The sequence below is a fragment of the Cutaneotrichosporon cavernicola genome (genome assembly GCF_030864355.1).
Source record: "Cutaneotrichosporon cavernicola HIS019 DNA, chromosome: 6".
Taxonomy (NCBI): Eukaryota; Fungi; Basidiomycota; class Tremellomycetes; order Trichosporonales; family Trichosporonaceae; genus Cutaneotrichosporon; species Cutaneotrichosporon cavernicola.
In genome coordinates, this window is record NC_083398.1 from 1842521 (window position 1) to 1865408 (window position 22888).

The following is a 22888-nucleotide window of genomic DNA, read 5'->3' on the forward strand; positions in this document are numbered from 1 at the left end:
TCCCAATCCAGTCTCGACGGCCCCCCTTCATCCGCTGGCCGGGGGTCAAGTCCGATGCGGACTGACCCTCTCGAGGGCCTCATAAATGATGTTGACGACTTGGATATCGAGCCGCCTCCTGCATACATCGCTGCGCTGCCGCAACCAACAGTCTCTGCTGGCGCGGTCTCTCCTGCTCCCGATGCGGGCTCCCCACCGGCGACTTCACCGCCCCTTCTTCCAGCACAAACGTCTCCAACCCTCGCATCGCCAGCACTTTCGGTGTCCCCGACGTCTCCCGCGACGTCACTAATATCCACACTCATTCCGGGCACGGGGACGTTTGCTGGAATATCGACGCTGTTCAATTCCCACCCGGAACTTCCTCGGCCATTCGAGCTCGTTATCGATCGCCCTGTTCCCGTCCCCTCTGTGAGGTTAGACGACCCAGCCGACATTGTCTACCGCTGTCCTGGGCTGGACAACGCTCGCCCGTATCCGCTGTCATGGTATCACCTGCGCGGGGGGAATGACGACTTCCTGATGTGCTCAAAGTGCCACCAGGACTTTGTGGCCGACACACCGTACGCGAGCGACTTTGTCGAGCTCAAGGAGCATCGCGATGGGATGTGCTCGTACGCGATCCCTAAAGCGGCGTACAAGTTGTTGCCCGAGGCCAAGCGAACGCGGGATGGGACGGCGCTCAAGGCGTGGGCCAAAGACCGCGAGGAGAAGCGCCAATGCGTTCCTGGCGATACCTTTACACCCACGGATAGCATCCAGTGGTTCGCCCCGAAGAACAATGCGATCAACAACGTTGTCATCTGCGGCGAGTGCATGGACGACATCGTGTCCGTCACGCCGTTCATGGACAAGTTTGATGCGCGTGAGATGTCAGGGAATGTGAGCTGGCATTGCGACGGCGTGCACGAGTCATTGCGGAACAACCTGCTGCGTGCAGGGACCATTGGACCTGCGGCGTGGGACGACTTTTGCACCAACATGAACCGCCTACAGACGCAGCCGTTCTGTGACGGTAAGGTGGTGGAGAGCACCTCGCGCAAGTGGTACACGACCTCGAGGCCGATACACGGCTTCGTCTGCTGTGAGCGTTGCTACCTCGACATGGTGAAGGCGTCGCCATTCGCCTCGGACTTTGTGCCGTATGATCAGCCGCCGGCGCGTGATTCGTTATGGGGCTGCGACTTCTCGAGTCCACGCATGCGCTACGCATTCGAAGTGGCCATCGACCACGGGAGCTTTGACATCTGGTGGATGGCGATGGATGCGGTTGTGCGCAAGATGTTAGACCGCGACGAACGGCCCGACTTTGTCATGGACATGTGGGGCCTGGCGAACGTTCAAACCTTCACGTCCTGGGGCGAGGGCTGTAACAGCGACTTTAGTCTGTGCGGCGAATGTTACCCGGCCTTTGTGACGCCCCTACGACTGGAAAAGTTCTTCCGCCCTCGCGCCCGCGGCACAGGACACAGGTGTTCGTTTTGTGACGGTCCGTCCTCGGCCGTGCGCTTCCCGATCTACCTCATGAAGCTTGCACAAGCACTCGACTGGGGCGTCTGGACACCATTCTACGAGGTGGCTTTCTGGTTGGGTTATGCGCCGCCATGTCCTCGCCGCAACTTGGTCGATCCCCCCGGCCGCCGATGGTGGGGTTGGCGACCAAACCTCCAAATCTGCGAAGAGTGTTATTGGACTTTTGCTCGGGACACGTGGGCCGAAGACCACTTTGACTACAAGGGCGTGGTGACGGGCGACCAAAAGAACATCTGCACGCTCTACTCGCCCCTCATGCGCGACAAGTATCGCGACGCTTGTGAACGGCAGGACGTTTCAGAGTTACTCGCATTCGGCGAGGAACGGGGACACGCGTACGTCAGATTCTACTTGCCCATGCAAGAGCTCCTGAAACAGATTGGGGGCGGAGCGTACGGTCTCGGCGCCGGGCCGTTTGGCACGGTGGGCTCGCAAATCGGTGGGATGGGGCCAGGGCCCATGAGTCCCAGTCTCATGGGCCCGGTGAGTCCTGCCGTCTCGAACGGATACACCTACGGAACATGGGGCTCGGGGACCGGCATGCCTAGTGTTGCGGCCAAGGTCATATACTATGAGCAGGAGTGGGAGAGGTTTGAGTAGGCCTGGTTGTATGTCGTGCTATGCATGTCATGTATTGCTGATCGGGACAGAAGAAGAGGAGCACGATCATTCCGCCCCCCGACATGGAACCATCAGAGCGCTCCTGCCCGCTGCCTATTAAGGCAACATACACCACTCCAATACACGTCCAAACTCACCGCCTCACCAGCGAGCTCCCCCAGTCCATCTAACATGGTATCCAACAACAAGGCGAACTACGCTTCCGACCTCGACCTCGACCTCGACCTCGGCCTCGGCCTTGTACCTCCCGACCAAAGCCGGGAATACGTGTACATCCTCGTGGGCGTCGTGTCCGGCCTCGGCAGCGCGTTCGCCTATGCCGCGCTGCTGTACCGCGGCGAATAGTATGTCTGCGCCGAGGTTAGCTCACACAGCCGCACGTTGGCCGTCTTCTTCGGCCTCCTTGTGGCGGCACGCTTTTGTCAAGCAGGTCGTAGCGTAACATAGCCGGTGGCCAGTATGCGTTGGGTCGGGTCGCACAGACGTGGTCACCCAGCAGAGTCAACGCGAGCAGACGTCTCTCTCAAGATCCTAGGAGGCCAGCTCACATATTATACTTGTACAACGATTATCATATCGCCTTGCCAATAGTTGCACCAGAATACACGCTCATATTGTCTGGCTCCCACTCCTCTGGCGCCGGCGACGGCTGTCTCAACCGCTCCCTAGGCGGCGCAACAGGCAACAGTACCCTCTCCCTCGCGTGTCCGGGCAATGTAGACCACTGTGGGACGCCCATGAACTCGCGCACCCGTAGTTCGTATGAGGATCTCCGGGGCTCTTCAATGGGTGGTGGGCGGCGTAGTCGGGGAGGGGGAGGGGGCCCAAGTTGGCGCGCAAGTTGGGGTACTTTGGTCTGGGGAGGGGGGCCAAGCTGGTGCCCAAGTTGGGACTGGGGGGGACCAAACTGGGGCTGGGGAGGCGCACCAACTTTGGAGATGGGGATGCTGACGACGCTTGCGGTCTCCGTGAGCGAGGGCCGCGAGTACATGTCCGCTGTTACGGGTGCGCGCGCAACATGGGTATATCTAGATTTGGGAGTTGGGGAAGTGGCTTTTGCCCAATCTCTGCGGGATGAAGCGCGGAGGGCCGGGGAGAATGGGACCGAGGATGCGAGGGACGGTGAATTCAATGGAGAATTCAAGGTCGGTGTGCTGAGGGTTGGTGTGCGTGTTAATCCGCCAGCATAGGCGTTATATTCAACAAAGGGGGTGGGTGTACGGTCGTGGGATTCATGTGAACTCGCACTGCGGACCGAGAAGTAGTGTTCGTCGAAACGGGTTAGATCCGAGGACGAGATACCGCGTTTCGAGACTCCGCGGCGGGGACGGTATCGGGCACCGAAGAAGCGGACGCGGCGGCATTCGCAGAGTGCCATGATGATTAGGACTGAGAGGATGACGAGGCCACCGATTGTGCCGCCGACAATAGCGCCAATGTTTTTGCGGCGATGTTGGGCAAGTGAGGACTGTGGGTTTGAGGGCGGGGGTGGAGGAATGTAGAGGAGGGAGGAGGGGGGTGACCAGGAGGAACGGCGCCAGGGGAAGGCGTCGGACGAGACGGGCCAGTAGTGGAGTGCGGAGAGACGGGCGCCGCGGCCCGTGATGTTGACAGCGTATTGGATTTGTGGGTCGAGAGGAGCTGTAAAGAGCGCAGTGTCGTTGCTGGGTGCAGCGAGGGCTGTGTCGGCGGCAAAATCGCCACGGTCAAGAATGGGAGGAGTCAAGGTGAGTTGGACTGTTCCTGCTGGTCCTCGGGTTCCCGAGAGAGCGAACAAGCTCGTATTGGAGGGAATGTTCAGCACCAGAGTCCCCATCGTACCTTGGGCTGCCTCGACTGCACTCCAGCCGTCGTATACCAAGTTGTCGCCGTGCTCGGACAAGGGAACGCGCTGCTCGAGCGCCTTGAACTCGTCTTCGGATCTATTGTCAGCCTTCCCTTTTGTCATTTACACGTACAAATCCGCAACAATGCTCAATTCAGACGTCGCGCCGTAAACACTCAACTCGCCACGATATCCAGAGAGGCTGTACTTGGCTGTATGCCATCCCTCTCCAACTTTCGCCGCGACTACCTCGTCTCCAACCGTGTTGATACTTTTGGTGGGAATGCCGTCGACGGTAAGATCGGCACTGGGGCCAGCTATGACGAGGGCGTTGGCGGACCCGCGAAGCGCCCAGCGCTCGCCTGCAAAGGTATGTGATATGCTGGCGCCAGTCGCGTTGACGAGGTTCCAGGCGCCGTCAAAGTTCCATGAAAGAGGGGGAGAGAAGGTGAGAGAGGGGGAGAGGGCGTCAGCGGGGAGAGTGAGGCGCAGTGTCCTCCGGGGTGGAGGAGGTGGCGACGACGCCATGGTGGATGGAGACTAGTTGAACGAGAACGAGATGTAGATGGATTCAAAGCGAGTATGCAACCATTTCATGGTGAGTCGTAGGTCTGTTGTGGCCGACAAGCCCGGAGTCGTGGACTGGGCCTGGACGGTTGATTCAGGTCTATAGATGCCAGACGACGGCGGGCCAGGAACAAGAGGCACCCGGCAGAAGACGAGTCTTGTTACTGTACTACTGTATCAAAGTCAGTCTGTTTATTAATCCTGAAGTCAGTTTCACTTGCCAGACGACTGGCCCAACCTTATTCTCCTTCCCGCAGTGTATCCCTGTTTCTGTCGCAGTTTCGGCCAACAAAGCTCGGTTGAAAGGGTGATACAGTTGGGAATCACATCACAACATTCAGCTTGCCTGAATCACAACATTCAACTTGCCTGAAAGCACTACTACCCCTTCTGGCCTCGACATGGCGCTGGAACACTTATTGACGGCATAGTGTGACAGACTTGGCAGACATGTACGGCAGTATCGCAGACCAACATGGAAAGCTACCGACAAACCGTCCAAACTCTGATGGCCAAACTCTGAAGCGCAAACTCTAGCCGCCATCGAATCCGCCGAACATGTCTCGTTCTTGGCAACCACCAGGGTCAGAGAGTTACGGGAAAGCCCACCAAACACCCAGCAGGCTAGGTGAATGAATGTCCAACGTCTGCCCATTCCCCGTTTTGTCCGCCCATCCAACGCGTCTAGTGTCAAGCCTTGCCTCTTCATCAGTTCTTTGGTCGACATGAAACGTCCCAGCCAAGCTTAAATCATCCCTCCGCCAGCCAAAAACCAAAAGATACTCTCACCACTGTGAGTCGAACACAGGACCTGCGGATGTATTCTCCTTAAGAAGCTCTTAAGTGGGGTAACCAATTACAGTCCGACGCTCTACCAACTGAGCTATGGTGAGTGATTACGTAAACGTTGCGCAAGCCTCGCCTCTATCTCTGCCCTCATGCATGCAGCATACGTTATCCATTATTCCATCCAGGATGTAGAGCTGGTGCGAACGTCCGTCTCTAGCACCGCCCTTGGCCCTCTCAAGCGCTCATACTGGGCCATGGAACAAAAGTCATTCTCCCGCCCAGCCACCTCGTTGAACCGGCTCGCAAAGTCTTGCGCCGCTACAGCATGTGGCGCGACCTTGAGCATCTCGGGAACGCCGACCACTGTCCATTTCCATGGATGCGCGGCAACAGCCTCCGCGAGGCCGTGGAGTATTCCGAGCTCGTGTTGGGCAACTTGGAGGGACCGCGCCGGGCGTCCAGGCAATCCATGGAGAATCACCACCACCTCTCGATCGTCATTAAGAGATTGGGGCCGCCCATCCTCATCCACCACAGCCCAAGCGTCCCAAGTCGCGGCGTGGAGTTCCGGTTCCTCGGGTCTCACTGCTATGTTGAGGACGTATCTTTTGGCCCAGGTTGGAATACGCGTCCCAGATATGGTGGGGGGAAAGAACCAGCCCGTCTTGTCGCAGTTGAAACTGGGGGTAATTCGTTCAAAGACGATTAATTCTTCAGCGAGGGGAGCTAGGCCGTCGATGGATAATCGCAAGAAAGGGTCGGGAAGCCGGAGGGTGGTAGCGGAGAGGTAGAGGGCGGGGAGGAGGAGGTCTTTGCGCGCCATGCGGCGTTGGGAGGGGGGCATACGGAGGGTGAGTGTTTTGATGGCGGAGAGACACGAGGCGCGTGTGTCTCCGGGGAGGAGGGGGAGGGCTCCAGAAGCAGAGGTCAGGCTCCATGATGCGGTAGCGGTGAGGTGTAGGTCGGCGTTGGCGCAGAGGATGTTGTCGGCAAGTGAGCGGAGGTGCTGCGATGTGGCCCGGAAAGTGAGGAGGACTCGGCGGGGCGCGTTGGTCAGAATCGCGTCGAGGATATGTGGGAAGGCGGTGTGGTCTAGTGTTGTCATGGTGAGTATGGGCAGTGAGTGAGAGTGAGAGTGAGACTGAAGCCAACATCAAGATGTGATGCTGGGCGCGTCGAGGTCATGTCATGATGATGGAGGAACGGGCGGGATGGCTCCACTCGTGTGCAATCCGCCCATTCAAGCAAGAGACACGTGACACTTGTTGCATACCGCAATCTCGCGCCACTCCGAATTCGCCACCCGCCGAGGCCAGGCACCTCGGCATCGTTCCACTTTGGAGAGCATATTAAGTGTACACATCGCCACAAACTACATGCACTATATTACATCGTCCTCCAACTGCCGCCATTGTCCTAGTTTGTGTCTCGGCTGCGCTCACGCAGTTCGCGCTTCATGTCCCCAAAAGTGCTCCCGCTGAGGCGGTTCTCCCACTCGGGCTGGTACGGCGGCAGTGTCTCCTGTCTCTGCACACTGGCCCCAGCTGTGGTGACAGGTAGACGGCCAGCGCCAGCAACGGGCTGATCTGCGCCAGAAGGGGTGGAGAATGCGAGGCCTGGTTGCGAATGCTCAGTGCTGTTGGTCGTGAGGGCTGTTTGGGCCGTGCTCATTGCATCCCACCTGAAGGGGTCCGAGTCGGTTGTGCCAACAGCCGAGAGAGGAGGCTGCTCCATCCTCTGGTCGGCAATGTTCGCCGCCACCACGAGGGGGGAGTTGCTCAGGCGACGCTCGCTCTTCGGTGGCCGTGGTGGCGACAGGGGCACATCTCCAGCCGCAGCTGCGCTTACTCCCACCGCCGCCGCCCCTGAACCAGCCCCAGGAGCACTCACGCCTGGACTTCCGTCCCCAAGCTCCGATAACCCGAAGTAGCTAGACTTGGGCGTGTCCGGCGTCTCTGGGTCGGGGTTCGTCATCCCAAGCTGGCGTTTGGGCTGAGCCGCGCCCCACGCGTATGCTGACGAGGGCGTACCAGTGTGCTCGGCCCTGTTGATAGGATAGGGCTCGGGAAGATAGCTGGTCTGGTACATCCGCGCCTCGTTCCAGATGTCGTCGTCGCTGCTTCGTGCGCTTCGTGCGCCCGCACCGGCCACACCAGCCCCAGCCACAGCAGCCCCGGTCACAGCAGTCCCGGCACCAACAGCAGCACCCCCTGGGACACCACCTGCAACACCACCTGCGGTGGCTGCGCCCGATCCAGCGCTTAACAGTTGTCTCGTGCTCGACTCGGGCGTCGGGTCTATCGTTGACAGCTGCGAGTAGGTAGAGTACTGTGAGTTGGGGTTTGAACGGACGTGGCCATCCGACGTAGGCTGAGTCGAGCACGGGCCAGATGGGTCGTAGCGCTGGAATGAGTCGTAGTAGGGCTCGTAAGTAGGGTCTGGGCTGAGGGTCGCGGCTCCCGTTGCCACCGGTGACAATGGCGTCCAGCTAGGACGCGGGGGCATCTGCGGGACGCCATCGTAGCGCTGCTTTCGACGGCGATGGCGGCAAAAGAGGAGGAGGCCGACGATCGCGCCCAATGCCACTGCGGCCCCCAGCACGCCCCCGACGATCGCGCCAACGTTCGCGTGTGTGTTCCCGCCGGCATGGGCTATTTCGCTCTGGAATTGACCAGTCGCAGTCATAGACACGACCACAGTCGTGCCATTGCGAGTGTATGTCGTCAAGCCGGGGCTCGTGGACGTCGGCGTCGATGAGTATGTGTCATCCGTAACGATGACAACCGTCGTCGAGGTCGAGGCGGAGGATGGAGGCTCCTGTGTCGTGGTCGTTGACGCTGGTGGAGTCACAATAGTCGTCGATGTGGATGTGGATGCGGGGTCCGAGGTAGTTGGCGTGCTCGTGGTTGGGGAGGAAGTTGGAGGTGTGGAAGTCGGCGGCGTTGAAGTCGGCGGCGTTGAAGTCGGTGGCGTCGATGTGGGGGGAGTTGATGTGGGTGGCGTCGACGTGGGCGGTTCACTCGTGGGTGGATTAGAGGTGGGAGTGCTGCTCGTTGTTGGGGTTGACGATGAGGGGGGAGGGGTTGTTGACGACGTGGGGGAGTTTGACGACGGTGGCTGGTCAGACGAGGGGGGTGGGTTTGAGCTCGAGCCCGGGGTCGGTTCCTGCGAATTCGACACTGACGAGTCTTGTCGCCGGTACAAGCGGCCCCGCGGTGAAAGGTCACGGCTGGGGTATTTTGCGTCTCTGCGAGCGGACATGGTACAGATCAATGGCGGCGAGTGTGTGATGGGTCGCGCAAAGTTCCAAGTTTAGAAACGGGCGTGGAGGGCCATGGCGTGGAGGGTAAACGAATGTGCAGTTGTGGGTATGTTTGCGGTCGTGAGGTCGTCCTTGTTCGTTTAAAGCTTGACAGAGATTTGAGATGAATCAGAAATGTGGTAGAGAGCAAAAAAGATCAGATATAGATGGCGATGACAATGTTGAGGATGATGAACACGATGGCATGCACAGCCTCCCACCTTGTGTTTCTGCCTTCCCTATCAACCCGATCTACTTGGTCCGAGACAAGCCGATTAACTCTTTAGCCAAGACCCTATTAGGTTCCATTCTAAAGCATCTATTTCAGGATTTGATCACACACCAATACCCAACACTCAACACCAAACAGTGCATAAGAACCGGGCCGCTAGCCCGTCTCTCACGTGGGATTGTAAAAGTCCCCACGCCACGCCACGCCAGTCCGCAGCGAGGAACGAGGTTGACTCAGCGACGGCACGACAGCAGAGGCCTGGGCAGCTGGGGAACCAGTGGCGCACTAGTCCCAGGGGTCGTGTCAGCAGCAGAGCCGCTATGCCGTAACTGTCTCTCTCCGCATTCCTCTGGCCGTATCCACTCAAAAGCTACAAGGGCTGCACTTTCAAACTCGTTGCGCTCAAAGCTGAACGCTAAAACTCAATCCGCTAGAATGCTGTTCTCTTAGGACAGCATTCCGGCCCACCACCATATGTCTCCATGCGCCTACTCACACACCCACACCCGAGGGCCTCTCCAGCTCAAGATCCCATGCCGCATGCTTATTCCGCACAGCTGGGGCACTGCATGCCATGGTCATGGCCGAAAGCGTCCTCGCGGTCCCCGCTCGGTTCCGCGGATAGAAACGATGCATCCCAAACTGGTCCTCCTACGACTTGGCTGGTCTTGCCGCACCCTCACCTGGTGCCCATTCGGCACGGTACATTGGCGGTAACGTCGTGGGAAGGACGACACCAGCGTCCTCCTCATGCGTGACCATCTCGGCTGACACTTGTTGTGCTGGTTGAGCAGAGGAGACGGGAGGTCCTGCTGAGACGACAGCCGACGAGCTGCCCATAGAAGTCGAAGGAGCGCGCACCGGATGCGCTGGGCTAGAGGGGTACGCGTGGCTGGGAACAGGAGCTGGTGCAGCGTAGGCGTCTGCGGGGTAATAGCCGGCCTGCGGGTATCCGCTCGTCATCTGTCGCTGCATTGGCATTGGCGCCATCTGAGGGGCGAAGCCGTTCTGATACCCAGGTTGGCCATGCCCCGAGTATTCCGTCGGCTGGGGCTGCATTGGCACGGGGTATCCTCCCTGGCTTGGATATCCCTGCGGGTACTGTTGGAAGTGGTGGTCGTCGTAGTCGTAGCGCTCACTTTCGGGGATACACGCGCCGGGACCTGCGTACGCGGCGTATCCTTGGCTCAGACTTGGCTGGCGCGCCGGGGTACGCTGGACGTAACTCGGGCCACGCTGGGGTGGGGGTGGTTTGGTTGCCCCAGTCCCCTGGTCGTAGTACCCGTCCGGGCCAGCGTAGACGTACTCGACGGAGTCATATGTCTCGTACCCTGACTGGCGGGGGCGGTTCGCGGGAGCCGTCATGCTGCCGTTGCTGGCTGTGCGGCCGAGATTAGATGGCGCGGGCGAGTGATGTCCAGGGACGGGGTAGTATGGGTCAAGGGCGATGGGGAAGTCGGGGTCCATGAAGAGATGGGAGTCGCGGGGTCTGTGGCGTGTGCGCTTCTTCAAGCGGACGATGAGGAGGCCGACGAGCACGCCGATGATTAGGGCGCCACCAACGGCTACTCCTATGATGGCGCCGATGGGGGCTGTGGAGGTCGGGGTGGAGGGGGCGGGGGAAGAAGTGGATTGCGAGGGAGTGGCGCTTGTCGATGTCGCGGTGGTGGATGGTTCCGAGGTCGGCTTGTCCTGTTTGCTGGAGGTCGTGCTAGTCTCGGACGTCGTGGTCGTCTCCTCGTCAGAGGTCGTGGTTGATGATGAAGTAGTCAAGGTGGACGAGCTGGGGGGGGTGGATGAGCTGGGCGGCGAGCTCGACGGCTTGGGGGAGGATGTGGTGGATGGGAGACGGGGTGACGAACTTGGCGGAAGGGGGCCTGACGTCGAGGTCAGGCTCGGCATCGTTATACTAAGCGACATTGTTAACTGCCGAGCGACTATCTGTGGAACGGCGGTACATGGCGTCGGGCGAGGACCGGCCCCTTGTCCCCCAGCGCGAGCTTGGACAGCGGAGCGGTCATCGATGGCACCGTGCTCTGCCTTCTCCGCCTTCTGTGGGAACTGGAAGCTTTGGCGTGAGGAGCGTTGTAAGGACCGTGCTCGTGACCATCCCCATCTTTTATCAGCGGCGTTGGGGTGGGGTGGTGGAGGGGTGAGATCTGGGCGTTGAGGAGGGTTGGGGCTGGGGGGCGTGGGGAAGGAGGAGGAGGGAGGGAGGGAGGGAGGAGGGAGTGGGGGGGGGGGGGGGGGTTGAGGGGAAGGAGGAGGAGGGAGGAAGAGGAAGAGGAGGAAGAGGAAGAGGAGGACAGGAGGAGGAGGAGAAGGAGATGAGGGAGCTTCGTCGGCTCTGATAGTACGTTGAGACACGCCGACGACCGACGCGTCCTGGTCCCAATCCAATGCAGTTCTCCCGTTCCTCGGTTCCCACCTTCGCCCCGTGTCAACCCTTCCGAGGCTGCGCCAGACTTAGACTCACCCCCTTTGCAACTGCAGATCGCGTGATCCAGGCTGTGCAGTGACGGTAGCGGCCAGCGCTGCTGCAGCGAGGGCGAGTATCAACATTGAGCCGGAGGCTGGAGCGGGGACGGGGATGAGGACGAACGAGTGTGTAATGAAGAGCAACGTAAAGGCGAAAGGGAAGACCAAGACCAAGACCAAGGTGATACATCCATTGTCCTCTGTCCTAGCATCTTTGCTGCGCGTGGCTCACGCAGACGCACAGACCGTCGCAGCTGAGGCGTCGGGGGCAGCCACGCGCCGCGCACGGACGTTTGTACGTAGCAGATGCAAGTGTAACTGCCAGACAGGCGATATGGGATCCGGAGCATGACCAGGACGAGCGCTTGTGCATGCGCATGAGCAAGACCTAGGCAGTTGTCTGCTCTGTAATTGTCTCTTGAGGTTTGGTTTATATTGTGGGATTCTGAAACGCGTTGTCGACCTTGTCCTTGAATCAAGCTAACCAATCGTAACAAAGAAACTGAGCCTTGAGGAATGTAGTGATGAGAAGAGAAACGGCCATCCAAGACCATAAAATGTACTGAGTTCATCCAGACGCTCAGACCCATCTCAACAAGCGCTCGAGCCTACTCTGTCAGCATCGTCTCCACAGCCAGACGGGACAGGAATGGGGGCACCATGGATATCCACATTATGGTATTGACATGACATGAGCGCAAGGTGACTATTCAGGCAGACGAGGCAGGTCACGTGCAGGTAAATCAGTCGCGTTGCCACTCATCCGCCAATCCATTATCCGTGACAAACACGACGGTGTTCAAGCTCGGACACATAGCGACAAGGCTTGAGAGTGAGACTGCGGAGCTGCGGAGTGCGACGGGCTGAAAAGGTACTTGAGTCTTGTCTTTGAATGGCCCACGGTAATTGTGTCGCCTCTGCCCAAATCCAGATCCACCGCGAGCGCCCGCAACCGACAACCAAACCGAGTCGACACAAGTTAAACAGTCTAGTTCCCACATCTCACATCTCACACCTCACACCTAACGTTTAGCATCTCGCATCTAGCATCTCTCAAGTTGACACCCTTACCTCACTCTCTTTATCCCATTCTACCATGTCCATCCCGCACTTTGTCACTGCCACTCCCCCAAAAGAGAGGTGGTACCAGCGCATCGAGGAACGGGTGCACGCCCCTACCGTCCGGGTGTTCAAGTATACGACGGCAGTACCCCGCGGCGTCGCAAACCACATGGTCACGCCGAGGGTGTACATCACCTCCTTCATCTGGGACGGGGGGACGTTGTCGAGGTCGAAACTTATCGAAGCGTGGACGGCGCTTCTGGATTCCCGCACACTACTTCAATCTGCAATTGACAAGTTACAACGTATCCTCGCCGGACGGTGTACGTATGTATCGGCGCACCTCGGTTCTGTTCTTGTACAAGTAGACGAGGCTATTCGTAAGTCGCCCATTCTCTGGGCCGGATTGTCTGACGCTAGGGATATTCAAACACGATCTCGCCTGTCTATCTAAGATTGAGTGCTCGGGCTCGGGCTCATTCCCGTCGAGTTGGCGGAAATACAACGGCCCCGATCCGGTCCTCGAGCGCGCCCTGGCTTACGGGGAGGAGATGAGTGATGGCGTTTTTCGCGCCGCTGTCCAGTTGCTAGAGAGGCCGATACATGCCCGGATTGCCGGGGCGCTTGATACGGCACGGACGTTGGCCGACTCCCTTGCCCCAGGACAGTGGCGGAACGAGTCGACGCCGTCCTTGACTTGGTCGCGTCTGTCGCCTCTGTCGCCTCTGTCACTGTCTCCGTCTCCGTCGTTGTCGGCATCGTGGGAGATTGCGCGACGCCATGAGGATCCAGCAGAGACGTTCCGGCGTACCTGGCCGTCTCGCCGTACGTTGCCAAGACGGAGGGCGTGGGTGTTTGAGGACGAGGGCGTCCGTGGGGCGATTGCTGTCTATTCCAGCAGTGGGGAGAGAGGGAGCGTCGATAGTGCTTCTGGCAAGTCGATCCAGGGAGGGGCCTTGGGATGAGTTGAGAATGAGAGGGTGTAGCCAGTCATCAATAGAGCATACCTGTCATGAGTAATGTGTAGCACCCTATAGAAGTGTATGCTACCTGTACGGAACTACACAACTTCCTCTTCTCGGTCCCTCATGTCCATCCTCGCTCCCATCTCATATCCCATCACCCTATGGACCGCGGGCATCAGCGTCAGCCCAAGCATCAGCCCATGTGATGAGCAGTTTCATCCGCCACAGTCATTTATCCATCTCCTTGACCCAGTCTAGTTGATAATAAGTTCCTCCTTGATACGCACACCCTCATTCATACCAGCCGACAGAGCGCGCCCTCCGTCGACAACAAGCGTCGCGCCGTCCATGTACGACCCGGCCCTCGAACCGAGGAGCATGACAGGTCCGACGATCTCGTGCGGCATTCCCGGACGGCCCACGACACAGCGCGCAGCAGCCATCTCCGCCCCCTTGCTAATGTCGTACTTGTGTCCACCCTCGGAGGCGGATACGCCCGTCATCTCGGACGGGAAGATGCCGGGGCAGATAGTGTTAACTCGGATCTTGGCAGGCGACAGGCGGCCGGCCAGGAGGTTGGCGGTGTGCATTGTTCCAGCCTTGGAGGCGCCGTAGGATACGCTTCCGACGGCGCGCTGCAGGATGTGCCCGGCGATCGAAGCGATGACCACAACCGACTTGAGGTCCGACTTCATCAGGAGGGGGATGAAGGCGACGGTGGTGAAGTAGACGCCGTTAATGTTGACTGGTGTGAGCTTCGAGCTGTGAGCTGCGAGTTTGATGATGAGTATCGCAAAGCTCGCGTGAGTGGTACTCACTCTGGTTGGTATAGTTGAAGTCGTCGTCCTCACAGCCCTCCCAGAGCATCTTGGCGACGGCCTCGACTGCATGTCAGCTTGGTCTAACGGCATAGCTGGCCAGGCCCACTCACTGTTGTCGACATCGGAAGTGGGGCTGCGGTAGTGCTTCATAACACCGGCGCAGTTGACGAGCACGTCGACGACGTCAGTGAGCTTGGCAATGTCATCGTACAGCTTCTTGCATCCCGCCTTAGTCGACACGTCACCCGGCACACTACATCAGCTTTGAAGAGGAAGGACTCACGCAACAATGTCACCGCCCTTGCCAGCCTGGGGCTTGATGAGCTGGACAGCGGCGTCGAGGACCTCGGTACGGCGTCCCGAGATGAACACCTTGGCGCCGTTCGTGACGTATGCGTTGGCGATGGCTGGGGTCAGCTGAGACGGAGGGGACTGAGGTGGACATACCCTTTCCGAGGCCGGTACCACCGCCGGTGATGACGACGGTCTGGGGTTAGCGCTGTAGGTGGGCTCGTGGACCCAGGATGGGAGTATGCGGAGACTCACGCGACCAGCAACGGAGAAGAGGTCGTCGACGGCGAACGATGCGGGAGGGGTGAACTGTGCGGCCATTGTGAGTGCTTGAGAAGAGTAGGGTTGCAAGAACGAGAACGAGACCGAGATGGGCGTAAGAAAGGTGGGAAGCTCAGCCAGTGTTATGTATCGGGGTTCGGTTCATGGCGGTATTGGGCGGCTGTCGGGCCGGCCGGCAATTCCTTTGCGGCTAAACCCGGACATCGATGAATTCCAGGTTTCGGCTGAGAATCACTTGATCCACTCCAAGGCGAGGACCAAACCTCACGTGGCAATTTGGTTCCGCAACGCGACGCGTCTGGCTTTGAACCAACATTACACCAACAGGTACTCCGAGAACACAACATCACCATGAGCCTCACGGACCTCTTCAGCGCCGACTCGCCTCCGCCCGACTCTCCCCCGCCAACCCCACCGCGACCAAGAGGCGAAGCACTGTTCCTCGACGGCGCATCTACGCCCAGCCATACCCCACTCAAGCGGCGATACGGCGATTTCAACGATGAGGATGGGCCGCTCTCGCCAAGTCAGGAGATGGAGGACTTTGACCTCGAGCGCGCCGTAACTCGAGCCGGCAACGATGGGAGGTCGGAAGTACGCCTCCCTGATCCAAACGTGGAGGGGATTGCGCCGCGCGCCATCGCCGAGCTCTTCGACGATCCGCTGGCCATGCAGGATCCCCTCGCTTTGGGTGGATCGACAGAGGAAGCGCCAAAACGATCGCGAGTTCGGGCCAAGGTCGATGCGGATCGTCTCCTTGGATCACGTGGATTGCCAGCGCTTATGAGCGCGACACGGAGGTTCAAAGTCAAGGGCAAAGGTCATGAGGTGAGACGTGGTATTGCCGAGCTGACCAAGACATCCGACCTGAGCCGACTCATGGACACGTACCAGATCTGGGCACATGGCATGTTTCCCCGCGGCGAGTTTGCATTCACCATCGAGCGGACGGAGAAGGTGTGCCGCAGCGTCCGCATGGTCGTGAGTTGTTATGAGGCTATGAGGCCGAGCTGATCAGAACGCCATTAAGGGGTTGCGCGACGAGTTCCACCCGCCCCCGCGGTCGCCTACTCCGGATCCAGAGGATGGCGAGAATAACATTGGGGGTGGTGGGGGACAGGAGTCGCTTGGCGCGTTCATTGAGGGTGAGGAGGAGAGCTTGGGCGACGAGTCGTTCCGGTACGCACCAGGGCCGGAGACGCTGGCTGCGGATCGACGGCCGCTCTTCGCACCGGGGCCGGACGTGGATGTGGACGTGGACGAGGACGAACTCGCGGCCATGGCTGAAATGGAGCGGGAGACGGGGGAGAGCTTGGCAGTCGAGACGCGGCGGGAGACGAGGGTGGACTTTGGCGATGAGCCGCCTGCGTTTGACGAGGAGGAGGAGTGGTAGGCGTCAATGTCTGTGTATATGTATTGCTCACGTTCTCCAACCGCGCTAGCTGGAGGATATGCTTCCAGGCTCCCATAACTTCGCACTGACTAATATGCTATTCATGCCTCTACTGGTCGAAACTGATATTGGTGTCACTGTTGCTCGCCCGCCCTCTCTTTCGTGACGTCACGCGACTTCTCGACAGTGCTGGGCACTGTGCCCAACTCAGTGTCCGTCTCCGACTCCTTGTCCGCCATTCGCTTCCGCCACCACGTCATGAGTGGGACCGAGTTGACAACTGCCCCAGCCAGCATGGAGCATAGGCCGACCCACACGGCCGCCCACTTGAACGTGTTGTTGCCCTTTTCGATGAGGGCGGACGTGATGACTGGCCCGACGAGGGATGGCACCGCAAGCGCGGAGACGAGCATGCCGAAACGCATACCAGCCTCGTGGACGGGCGAGATGGTAGCGGTCGCGGCGGGGAGGAGGGCGAACCACGAGCCGGAGATCATACCGTACGTGATCAATCCGACAATGGCCGGGGCGGTACCGACGATCGGGAGCCAGAGTGCAAAGAGGATGATGCCGGAAACAGGTCCAACCGCTCCAAAGACTTTCCACACCCCAACAATGTCGGCCATCCATCCCAGGATACAGCGGCCGACCAAGCTACCCGAAAGCGCTATCGCAACGGCATACTCGGAGATGTACTTTGGCACGTTGTTGCTGTCCATGTAATAAATGGCAGTAAAGTACGGCGAGAGGACGTTCATCCCGAACAGTGCTGCACCAATCACGTGCACGACATACCTGATATCTTTCCATGGCGCCTTCATTGCGCTCCACTTTGGCGGGGCTCGGGGAGGCAACCTGGTCTTCATCCACCATATCCCTGGGGCCATAAGACAAAAGTTGAGACCGCCGACAAAGAGCATCGTGTTCCGGTATCCGATCTGGCGAAATAACTGCTCGAGGATGATAGGGTAGAGCACGCCGCCCAACCCCGACCCAGCGACGATACAACCGATCGCGAGGCCGCGCCTCTTATCGAACCAGTGGCTTGCGACGGCGGCCGACGGCGCGTAAATAAGACTGGCGGCGAAACCGAACAGAATAAAGCTCAATAGAAACTGGTAGTATTCGTGGGCAAAGGCCAATCCGATGACGCTCACGAAAGCCAGCACGGTCGCAGAACTGACCAGCAACTTGGCCCCGTGGATGTCAAAGTATCGGCCTGTGAAGATGGCGAAACTAAACTCGATGAGGGTCTGGATAGAGCCGAACCACGCAATGTCCGATTTCGAGTGGTCGCTCAACTGGTTAACCAGGTAGTGTGCTTGCAATTGGCCGTTTGCCGTCACTTGTGTTAGCTTTGGTTGTGTGGTGACTCACTGAGACCAAACATGGCGAATTGTTGTCCAAAAGCAGCAATGACGCATAGCCAAGCGTCTCGTCCCCCGTCTGGTGGAGGGCCGATCAGCTCGACGATGCGCGCCGCTTCGTCAATGGCCTCACTGTCGCCGCCATCTTCCACTGCATCATCGGGGCGGGAGTGGAACGGCGCGACGGCGGATTCAAGTACCCCGTCGCCGAGGGGTACTTGGGCGGCGTATCCTGCTTCTTTGAAGGATCGGATAGTCTCTGGTCGAGGGGAGACTATTCGTTCGAGTTCGTTGGTTTGGGAGACGGTGGGGGAGAGGGAGTGGGAGTGGAGGGAAGGTGGGCGTAGGGAGTGGGAGTAGCGGGACTCCCCAGCGGCGTCGGGTGGCTCGGCGGAAGACGAGGAGGGCATGGGTTTCAATGTAATCACGGTTGTTGCAGATGTACCGACAAGAACGGGGCTTAAGTGATGTATGTCTTGCTTGTATGGATCGTGGTGGATGGCATGGTTTAAGATACAGTAAATGCAGTAAATGCTCTTCTGCTTGGCGCCAAGTGAGAGTCGGCAATCTGTTGACTTGAAATTGAAACCTCAGCGCTCAAGGCTTATCCCCGCCGAAGAGTTTATATCCGTCTTCCGCTACCCGCCTGTTGAGTCACCACACTTTTCACTTTTGCTCACCGATAATCACGGCTTTGGCCGAAATTTGCCGCATCAACGACGTGGCTCGTTGGACTCACTCGCCCACTAGCCCACTCTGACTCCAGTTGTGACATGAGTCACACTCATGTCACTGACGTGGTTGTGGTACCCGACACGCAAGTAGTTGGCGCCCAAGTTGAGATTCATGTCACGTGGCCTGCTTGGCCATTTGCCATCCTCATCTGACTCATCTGACTCGAAGGGATTTGTCCTGTCATCAAGTGGAGACAGAGTCAGTTGAGCCTAGCGATATGACTCTGACAAAGTCAGATGAGGAACAGGTAGCTCGACTATGGCCATGGAGCTTGACCACAGACGTTGGTTGGTCAAGTGTGTCGGCTATCGGCGCCACCTTTTGGTCATCAGACACTGCCAGTACTGTATATGACGTACGGCATTCCGCGTTGAGTATATATGCCCATCATTTAACCCTGTGACAATGGTCAAATGCTGGCCACGTCCAGCCTCCCCGTCTTCCGACTTTGTCAAAATGTCAAATGCACCGGCCGCTGGTGGCTATCCAACCAACTCACCAACTCGCAGACGACGTTGGCGAGATCGAGGTCAATGCTCAGATCCCGTGCCACAAAAGGGCATCGGCTGCTCCTTCGGCGCTTGATTGTCTTGTTCCCACATCTGCAGGATCAATGTTCCGCCAGCTCCAAACGCCTCACGACGTCCGCGACAGTACATGAGTCACCTCTCCACTGCGCTCTCGAAGTGTGGGGTGGGGTGACCGTAAGATGACGCCCAATACTTACTGGTAATTCTGGGTCATGTCGTGTCCATTGCACAAACTTGGCGTACTTGAACCACGCCAAAGCCGGCGAGATGCCCACGCACGGTCCTCCTGGCCCCTCAACTCGATCTCGCGAGGGGCCAAGCAGTCCACGCATGACCACGGACGTATCAGTATCTGGCTTCTGGCTATACTCACAGAACGCTAACTGCCTCATGCGGCTGAGAACAATGCTCTCGAGGTCAAGTGGATTGAGGCTGAGGATGAGATAAGCTGGCTGGGCAATGGGGATGTGGGTTGGATCTAGCCAGGCATGAAAGCGATTCATCGCAGACCATGCCAGACTGTTGGGGAGGGGATCGAGTGTGGGTTTGGCTTGACAAGTGTATTTCGGAGGTCACGTTGAAACAGAACTGTTTCACGGCCTCGATACATCTTAGCACACGCGTACTGTACAAGAGAGTTTGGTGCCTGCAACTGAATCTCCCGGTTATTACTGTATTACTACCGCAGAATAATAGCAGGAGCCGCTTAGATTGTAATGGTTGAACACGGTCTGCGTTCACCTCGCTGTTTCACTAACCATCTAGCAGTATGTGCACTCGTCGGGCACTTGTGCATTGTTCATGGTAGGAGAATCGGGTAATGTAGGGTGACTGTTAACTCAGGTAAGGTGGGAGACTCGGTTGGAAGTTGCCGGTACTAGAGGTTCCAACGTGGGGTCCACCGTGGGGCGCCAGTCTTTAGGAGGTTAAGATGCATTCACCATTCCTCTTTCTCTTCCTCTCCCTCTTCCTCTTCCTCTTGCTGCTTGATCCCCCTCTCCCTTCCACTCGCCATCCTACCTACCGCTCTCCCGGTAGGCTCTTCTCCGTGGCCAACCTCGTTATCCTTCCCCTCCGAACCCCAACCCCAACCCCTACCTCCACCTTCCTCGCCATGAAGTACGCCTTCACAAAGGACGAGGAGCGGACCCTCATGGCCGTGTTTGACACGGCCATCCCCGCCATGTCGGTCGAGGAGCTACTCAAGATCGCCCCCGGTCTTTCGGGCGAGGTCGACGCTGACTCTGTGGCTGCCTTCGCTGCCGAGGTCCCGAGCCAGGTCCCCGGTCTGAGGGAGGAGCTGCACACCCTCCTTCCAGCTTTCCTGACGCCCGAGAAGATGGCCGAGCTCAAGATGGTCCTTGGTCTGATGAGGTAGGTTTAGAGACCAAGTTCATAGGAAAGCTGACGCCAGGGGTTACTTTGGCTCACTCGCTCTCACCGGCTCGCTCACGCCGTTCGAGTCGCAGCCCATCGCTGTGCGCGAGAAGCAGCTGCTCGCATGGAAGATCAGTGTCATCCCAACCTTCCGCAAGATCTACGACTCTCTCGTCAAGCTCGGCGTCGCGCTCTATGTTCGTAACTCAGTTCTCGTGCGCAAGGTCATGCGTTATGACCCGCCGCCTGTGCCCAAGGCCAAGGAATACTACGACTACTCGTTCCTCTCTGTCTCGGAGGCCGCTGCGAAAAAGTGGGACGCGATCATCGTTGGTAGCGGGAGCGGCGGCGGTGTGGCCGCAAAGGCCATGGCTGAGGCCGGCATGCGTATTTTGATTATCGAGAAGGGACCCAACATCGACCTCTCGAAGAGCTACGACGAGCCATACGCCCTCGCGCACATGTACGAACGTGGTATACTCATGGCCACCGAGGACGACTCGGTCGCCCTCGTTGCAGGTGCGGTGCTCGGCGGAGGAAGTACGGTTAACTGGGCTGCGAGTCTGCAGACCCCCGCGGCAGTCCGTGAGGGCTGGACCAAGGAGTTTGGCCTGCCGTACTTTACCAGCCCGCAATTCCAGGCCGACCTGGACTATGTGTGCGACGTGATGCGCGTGAGTGAGCCCACGGAGCACAACATACAGAACAAGATACTTCTCGAGGGCGCGAGGCGGCTCGGGTACACGCGCGCCAACGTGCCGCAGAACAATGGCGGCGAATCGCACGGATGCGGTCACAACTGCGCGAACGGTTGTGTGTCCGGCGGCAAGAAGGGCGGCGTGCACAAGTGGCTGGCTGATGCCGCACGCGCCGGCGCGAGTTTCCTCCACGCCGACGTGCGCCGGATCGACTTTGTCAACCGCGTCGCGTCGGGGGTTACTATCCGCGAGGGAGAGAGCGAGGTGAGCATCACAGCCCCCCGCATCGTCGTCGCCGGTGGGAGCCTCAACTCGCCCGCTCTGCTTCTTCGTTCGCGTGTCCGCAACCCCCGCATCGGGGCGAGCATTTTTGTCCACCCGACCAACTACGTCTACGCCACGTTCAAGGAGGACATGCACCCGACGGAGGGGGTGATTCTGACCTCTGTCGTGAGCGAGTTCGCCAACCTCACCCCTGGAGGTTATGGACCGCGCATCGAGACAGGCCTCATGCAGCCCGTCCTCAGCATGTGTCTCCTCCCCTGGAGCGGGGGAGAGGTGCACAAGGGTCGCCTTGCCCGTCACTCGCACATGGTCGGCCTGATCGTCATTACGCGCGACAAGGACTGCGGCCGTGTCAAGCTCGACAAGCACGGCGACGCGGCCGTGCACTACTCGGTCTCCGCCACTGACTCTAACAACATCCAGACGGGCACGGTTGGTGCTGCCGAGATCCTCAAGGCCATGGGTGCCGAAGAGATTATCGTCGCGGCCAGGGGTGTGCCCTCGTGGAAGACTGGGGACGACTGGGACGAATGGACGACGCAGGTGCGCACGACGCGTCCGGCCGCATACGGAAGCGCGCACCAGATGGCTGCGAACCGCATGTCGAGCCGCCCGGCCGACGGGGCTTGCGACCCCAACGGCGCCCTGTATGGCGTGTCGGGAGTTTGGGTTGCCGACGCGAGTGTGCTCCCCACCTCGTCGGGTGTTAACCCCATGATCACGACTATGGCTGTTGCGCAGATGGTTGCGCGCGGCGTGGTCGAGGGATGGCAGGCAGGCAACGTTACTTCTGCTTCGACCACGGCCAAGCTCTAGTGGAGGGTGTTTTGAGGTTGTTCAAGGGGATACCCAGATTGTATTCAGACGATGTGAGACAGATTGGCAAAGCAGCAGACGATCAACCACAGCACACGGCACTGGCTGCATAGCTACTGAACGGGCTCTGAACGTGTTTCGCCTTGTTTTCTTCCGGCTTTGATTTCTTGTCAACATGTTTTGAAAGCGATTACGTGGGGTTTGGCATTGGTTTATTTGTTTCGTCCTACTTGTGCATTCTGGCCTTGGGCATGTTTTCATCTGCTGTCAGCTGAGCCAATGTCCGACTCACGGTGAGTCGGATTGGGGACTATCGCATGAGGTGGAAGCGGAGTAAAGCCTCTGGTGGATCGAGAGGCGACGACGGTTCTCTCTCTCCATCTCGATCTCCACCATGGTCCTTATACCCCACCCTCCCACCCTCATGTTTTGGTACTCCCTTAGACTCACCATCCTTGGCCACTAGACACTCGTTCAGCGGCGCCAGATGCGTGCTCTGAATCAGCCCCGGGCGGGCTTCACAAGAATTGCGGCGTTCACGCGTGTGCACAACGTGTGCGGGGTCGATGCCGCGTTTCGGCGAGTCGTCAACCATGAGACCCTCGTTGAGCGGGGCCAGATGCGTGCTCTGGATCAGGCCGGGGTGGGCTTCGCATGAGTTGCGGCGGGGTCCGAGCGTGGTGCGGACGTGCGAGGGGTCGATGCCCTCGGGGGGAGCGTCCATGCTGGGGTTAGGGGGGGGAAGAAGGAAGAGGGAGAAGGAAGAGGGAGAAGGAAGGGGGAGAGAAGGGACGCACGGGGTCATTGTGGTGTGCTTGTGATGGACTTGAGATGAGATTGAAATGAGATTGAGATGAGCTTGAGATGAGCTTGAGATGAGAAGAAATGGACAGCCCAGGCCACCATTTATCGATGAGAAT

At 58.8% G+C, this 22888-nt stretch overlaps 12 protein-coding genes across 12 annotated transcripts; 5 read left to right on the plus strand and 7 right to left on the minus strand.

Moving 5' to 3' along the window:
* Positions 1–54: 54 nt before the first annotated feature.
* Positions 55–2133, plus strand: CcaverHIS019_0607110 (uncharacterized protein; the record flags this gene model as incomplete). The annotated part of the gene is made up of 1 exon (XM_060603198.1): positions 55–2133. One exon carries the CDS (start codon positions 55–57, stop codon positions 2131–2133), a length of 2079 nt encoding a protein of 692 aa, XP_060459517.1.
* Positions 2134–2325: 192 nt separating this feature from the next.
* On the plus strand, positions 2326–2601 carry CcaverHIS019_0607120 (uncharacterized protein; the record flags this gene model as incomplete). Its single annotated transcript, XM_060603200.1, has 2 exons — positions 2326–2498; positions 2529–2601. 2 exons carry the CDS (start codon positions 2326–2328, stop codon positions 2599–2601), a joined length of 246 nt encoding a protein of 81 aa, XP_060459518.1.
* A 124-nt stretch (positions 2602–2725) lies between these two features.
* CcaverHIS019_0607130 (uncharacterized protein) lies at positions 2726–4507 on the minus strand (the record flags this gene model as incomplete). The annotated part of the gene is made up of 3 exons (XM_060603201.1): positions 2726–3150; positions 3403–4076; positions 4113–4507. 3 exons carry the CDS (start codon positions 4505–4507, stop codon positions 2726–2728), a joined length of 1494 nt encoding a protein of 497 aa, XP_060459519.1.
* A 1000-nt stretch (positions 4508–5507) lies between these two features.
* Positions 5508–6440, minus strand: CcaverHIS019_0607140 (uncharacterized protein; the record flags this gene model as incomplete). Its single annotated transcript, XM_060603202.1, has 1 exon — positions 5508–6440. The coding sequence occupies one exon, from the start codon at positions 6438–6440 to the stop codon at positions 5508–5510; it is 933 nt and encodes a 310-aa protein (XP_060459520.1).
* A 311-nt stretch (positions 6441–6751) lies between these two features.
* CcaverHIS019_0607150 (uncharacterized protein) lies at positions 6752–8596 on the minus strand (the record flags this gene model as incomplete). The annotated part of the gene is made up of 1 exon (XM_060603203.1): positions 6752–8596. One exon carries the CDS (start codon positions 8594–8596, stop codon positions 6752–6754), a length of 1845 nt encoding a protein of 614 aa, XP_060459521.1.
* A 923-nt stretch (positions 8597–9519) lies between these two features.
* Positions 9520–10788, minus strand: CcaverHIS019_0607160 (uncharacterized protein; the record flags this gene model as incomplete). Its single annotated transcript, XM_060603204.1, has 1 exon — positions 9520–10788. The coding sequence occupies one exon, from the start codon at positions 10786–10788 to the stop codon at positions 9520–9522; it is 1269 nt and encodes a 422-aa protein (XP_060459522.1).
* A 1654-nt stretch (positions 10789–12442) lies between these two features.
* CcaverHIS019_0607170 (uncharacterized protein) lies at positions 12443–13373 on the plus strand (the record flags this gene model as incomplete). Its single annotated transcript, XM_060603205.1, has 2 exons — positions 12443–12788; positions 12829–13373. The coding sequence occupies 2 exons, from the start codon at positions 12443–12445 to the stop codon at positions 13371–13373; spliced, it is 891 nt and encodes a 296-aa protein (XP_060459523.1).
* Positions 13374–13627: 254 nt separating this feature from the next.
* On the minus strand, positions 13628–14806 carry CcaverHIS019_0607180 (uncharacterized protein; the record flags this gene model as incomplete). The annotated part of the gene is made up of 6 exons (XM_060603206.1): positions 13628–14118; positions 14192–14257; positions 14305–14447; positions 14478–14601; positions 14642–14681; positions 14741–14806. The coding sequence occupies 6 exons, from the start codon at positions 14804–14806 to the stop codon at positions 13628–13630; spliced, it is 930 nt and encodes a 309-aa protein (XP_060459524.1).
* Positions 14807–15118: 312 nt separating this feature from the next.
* CSM3 (uncharacterized protein) lies at positions 15119–16160 on the plus strand (the record flags this gene model as incomplete). The annotated part of the gene is made up of 2 exons (XM_060603207.1): positions 15119–15748; positions 15786–16160. The coding sequence occupies 2 exons, from the start codon at positions 15119–15121 to the stop codon at positions 16158–16160; spliced, it is 1005 nt and encodes a 334-aa protein (XP_060459525.1).
* A 134-nt stretch (positions 16161–16294) lies between these two features.
* CcaverHIS019_0607200 (uncharacterized protein) lies at positions 16295–17550 on the minus strand (the record flags this gene model as incomplete). The annotated part of the gene is made up of 2 exons (XM_060603208.1): positions 16295–17505; positions 17538–17550. The coding sequence occupies 2 exons, from the start codon at positions 17548–17550 to the stop codon at positions 16295–16297; spliced, it is 1224 nt and encodes a 407-aa protein (XP_060459526.1).
* A 2356-nt stretch (positions 17551–19906) lies between these two features.
* Positions 19907–21968, plus strand: CcaverHIS019_0607210 (uncharacterized protein; the record flags this gene model as incomplete). The annotated part of the gene is made up of 3 exons (XM_060603209.1): positions 19907–20166; positions 20207–20843; positions 20874–21968. 3 exons carry the CDS (start codon positions 19907–19909, stop codon positions 21966–21968), a joined length of 1992 nt encoding a protein of 663 aa, XP_060459527.1.
* Positions 21969–22194: 226 nt separating this feature from the next.
* Positions 22195–22773, minus strand: CcaverHIS019_0607220 (uncharacterized protein; the record flags this gene model as incomplete). The annotated part of the gene is made up of 3 exons (XM_060603211.1): positions 22195–22229; positions 22419–22693; positions 22766–22773. The coding sequence occupies 3 exons, from the start codon at positions 22771–22773 to the stop codon at positions 22195–22197; spliced, it is 318 nt and encodes a 105-aa protein (XP_060459528.1).
* Between the last annotated feature and the right edge of the window lie 115 nt (positions 22774–22888).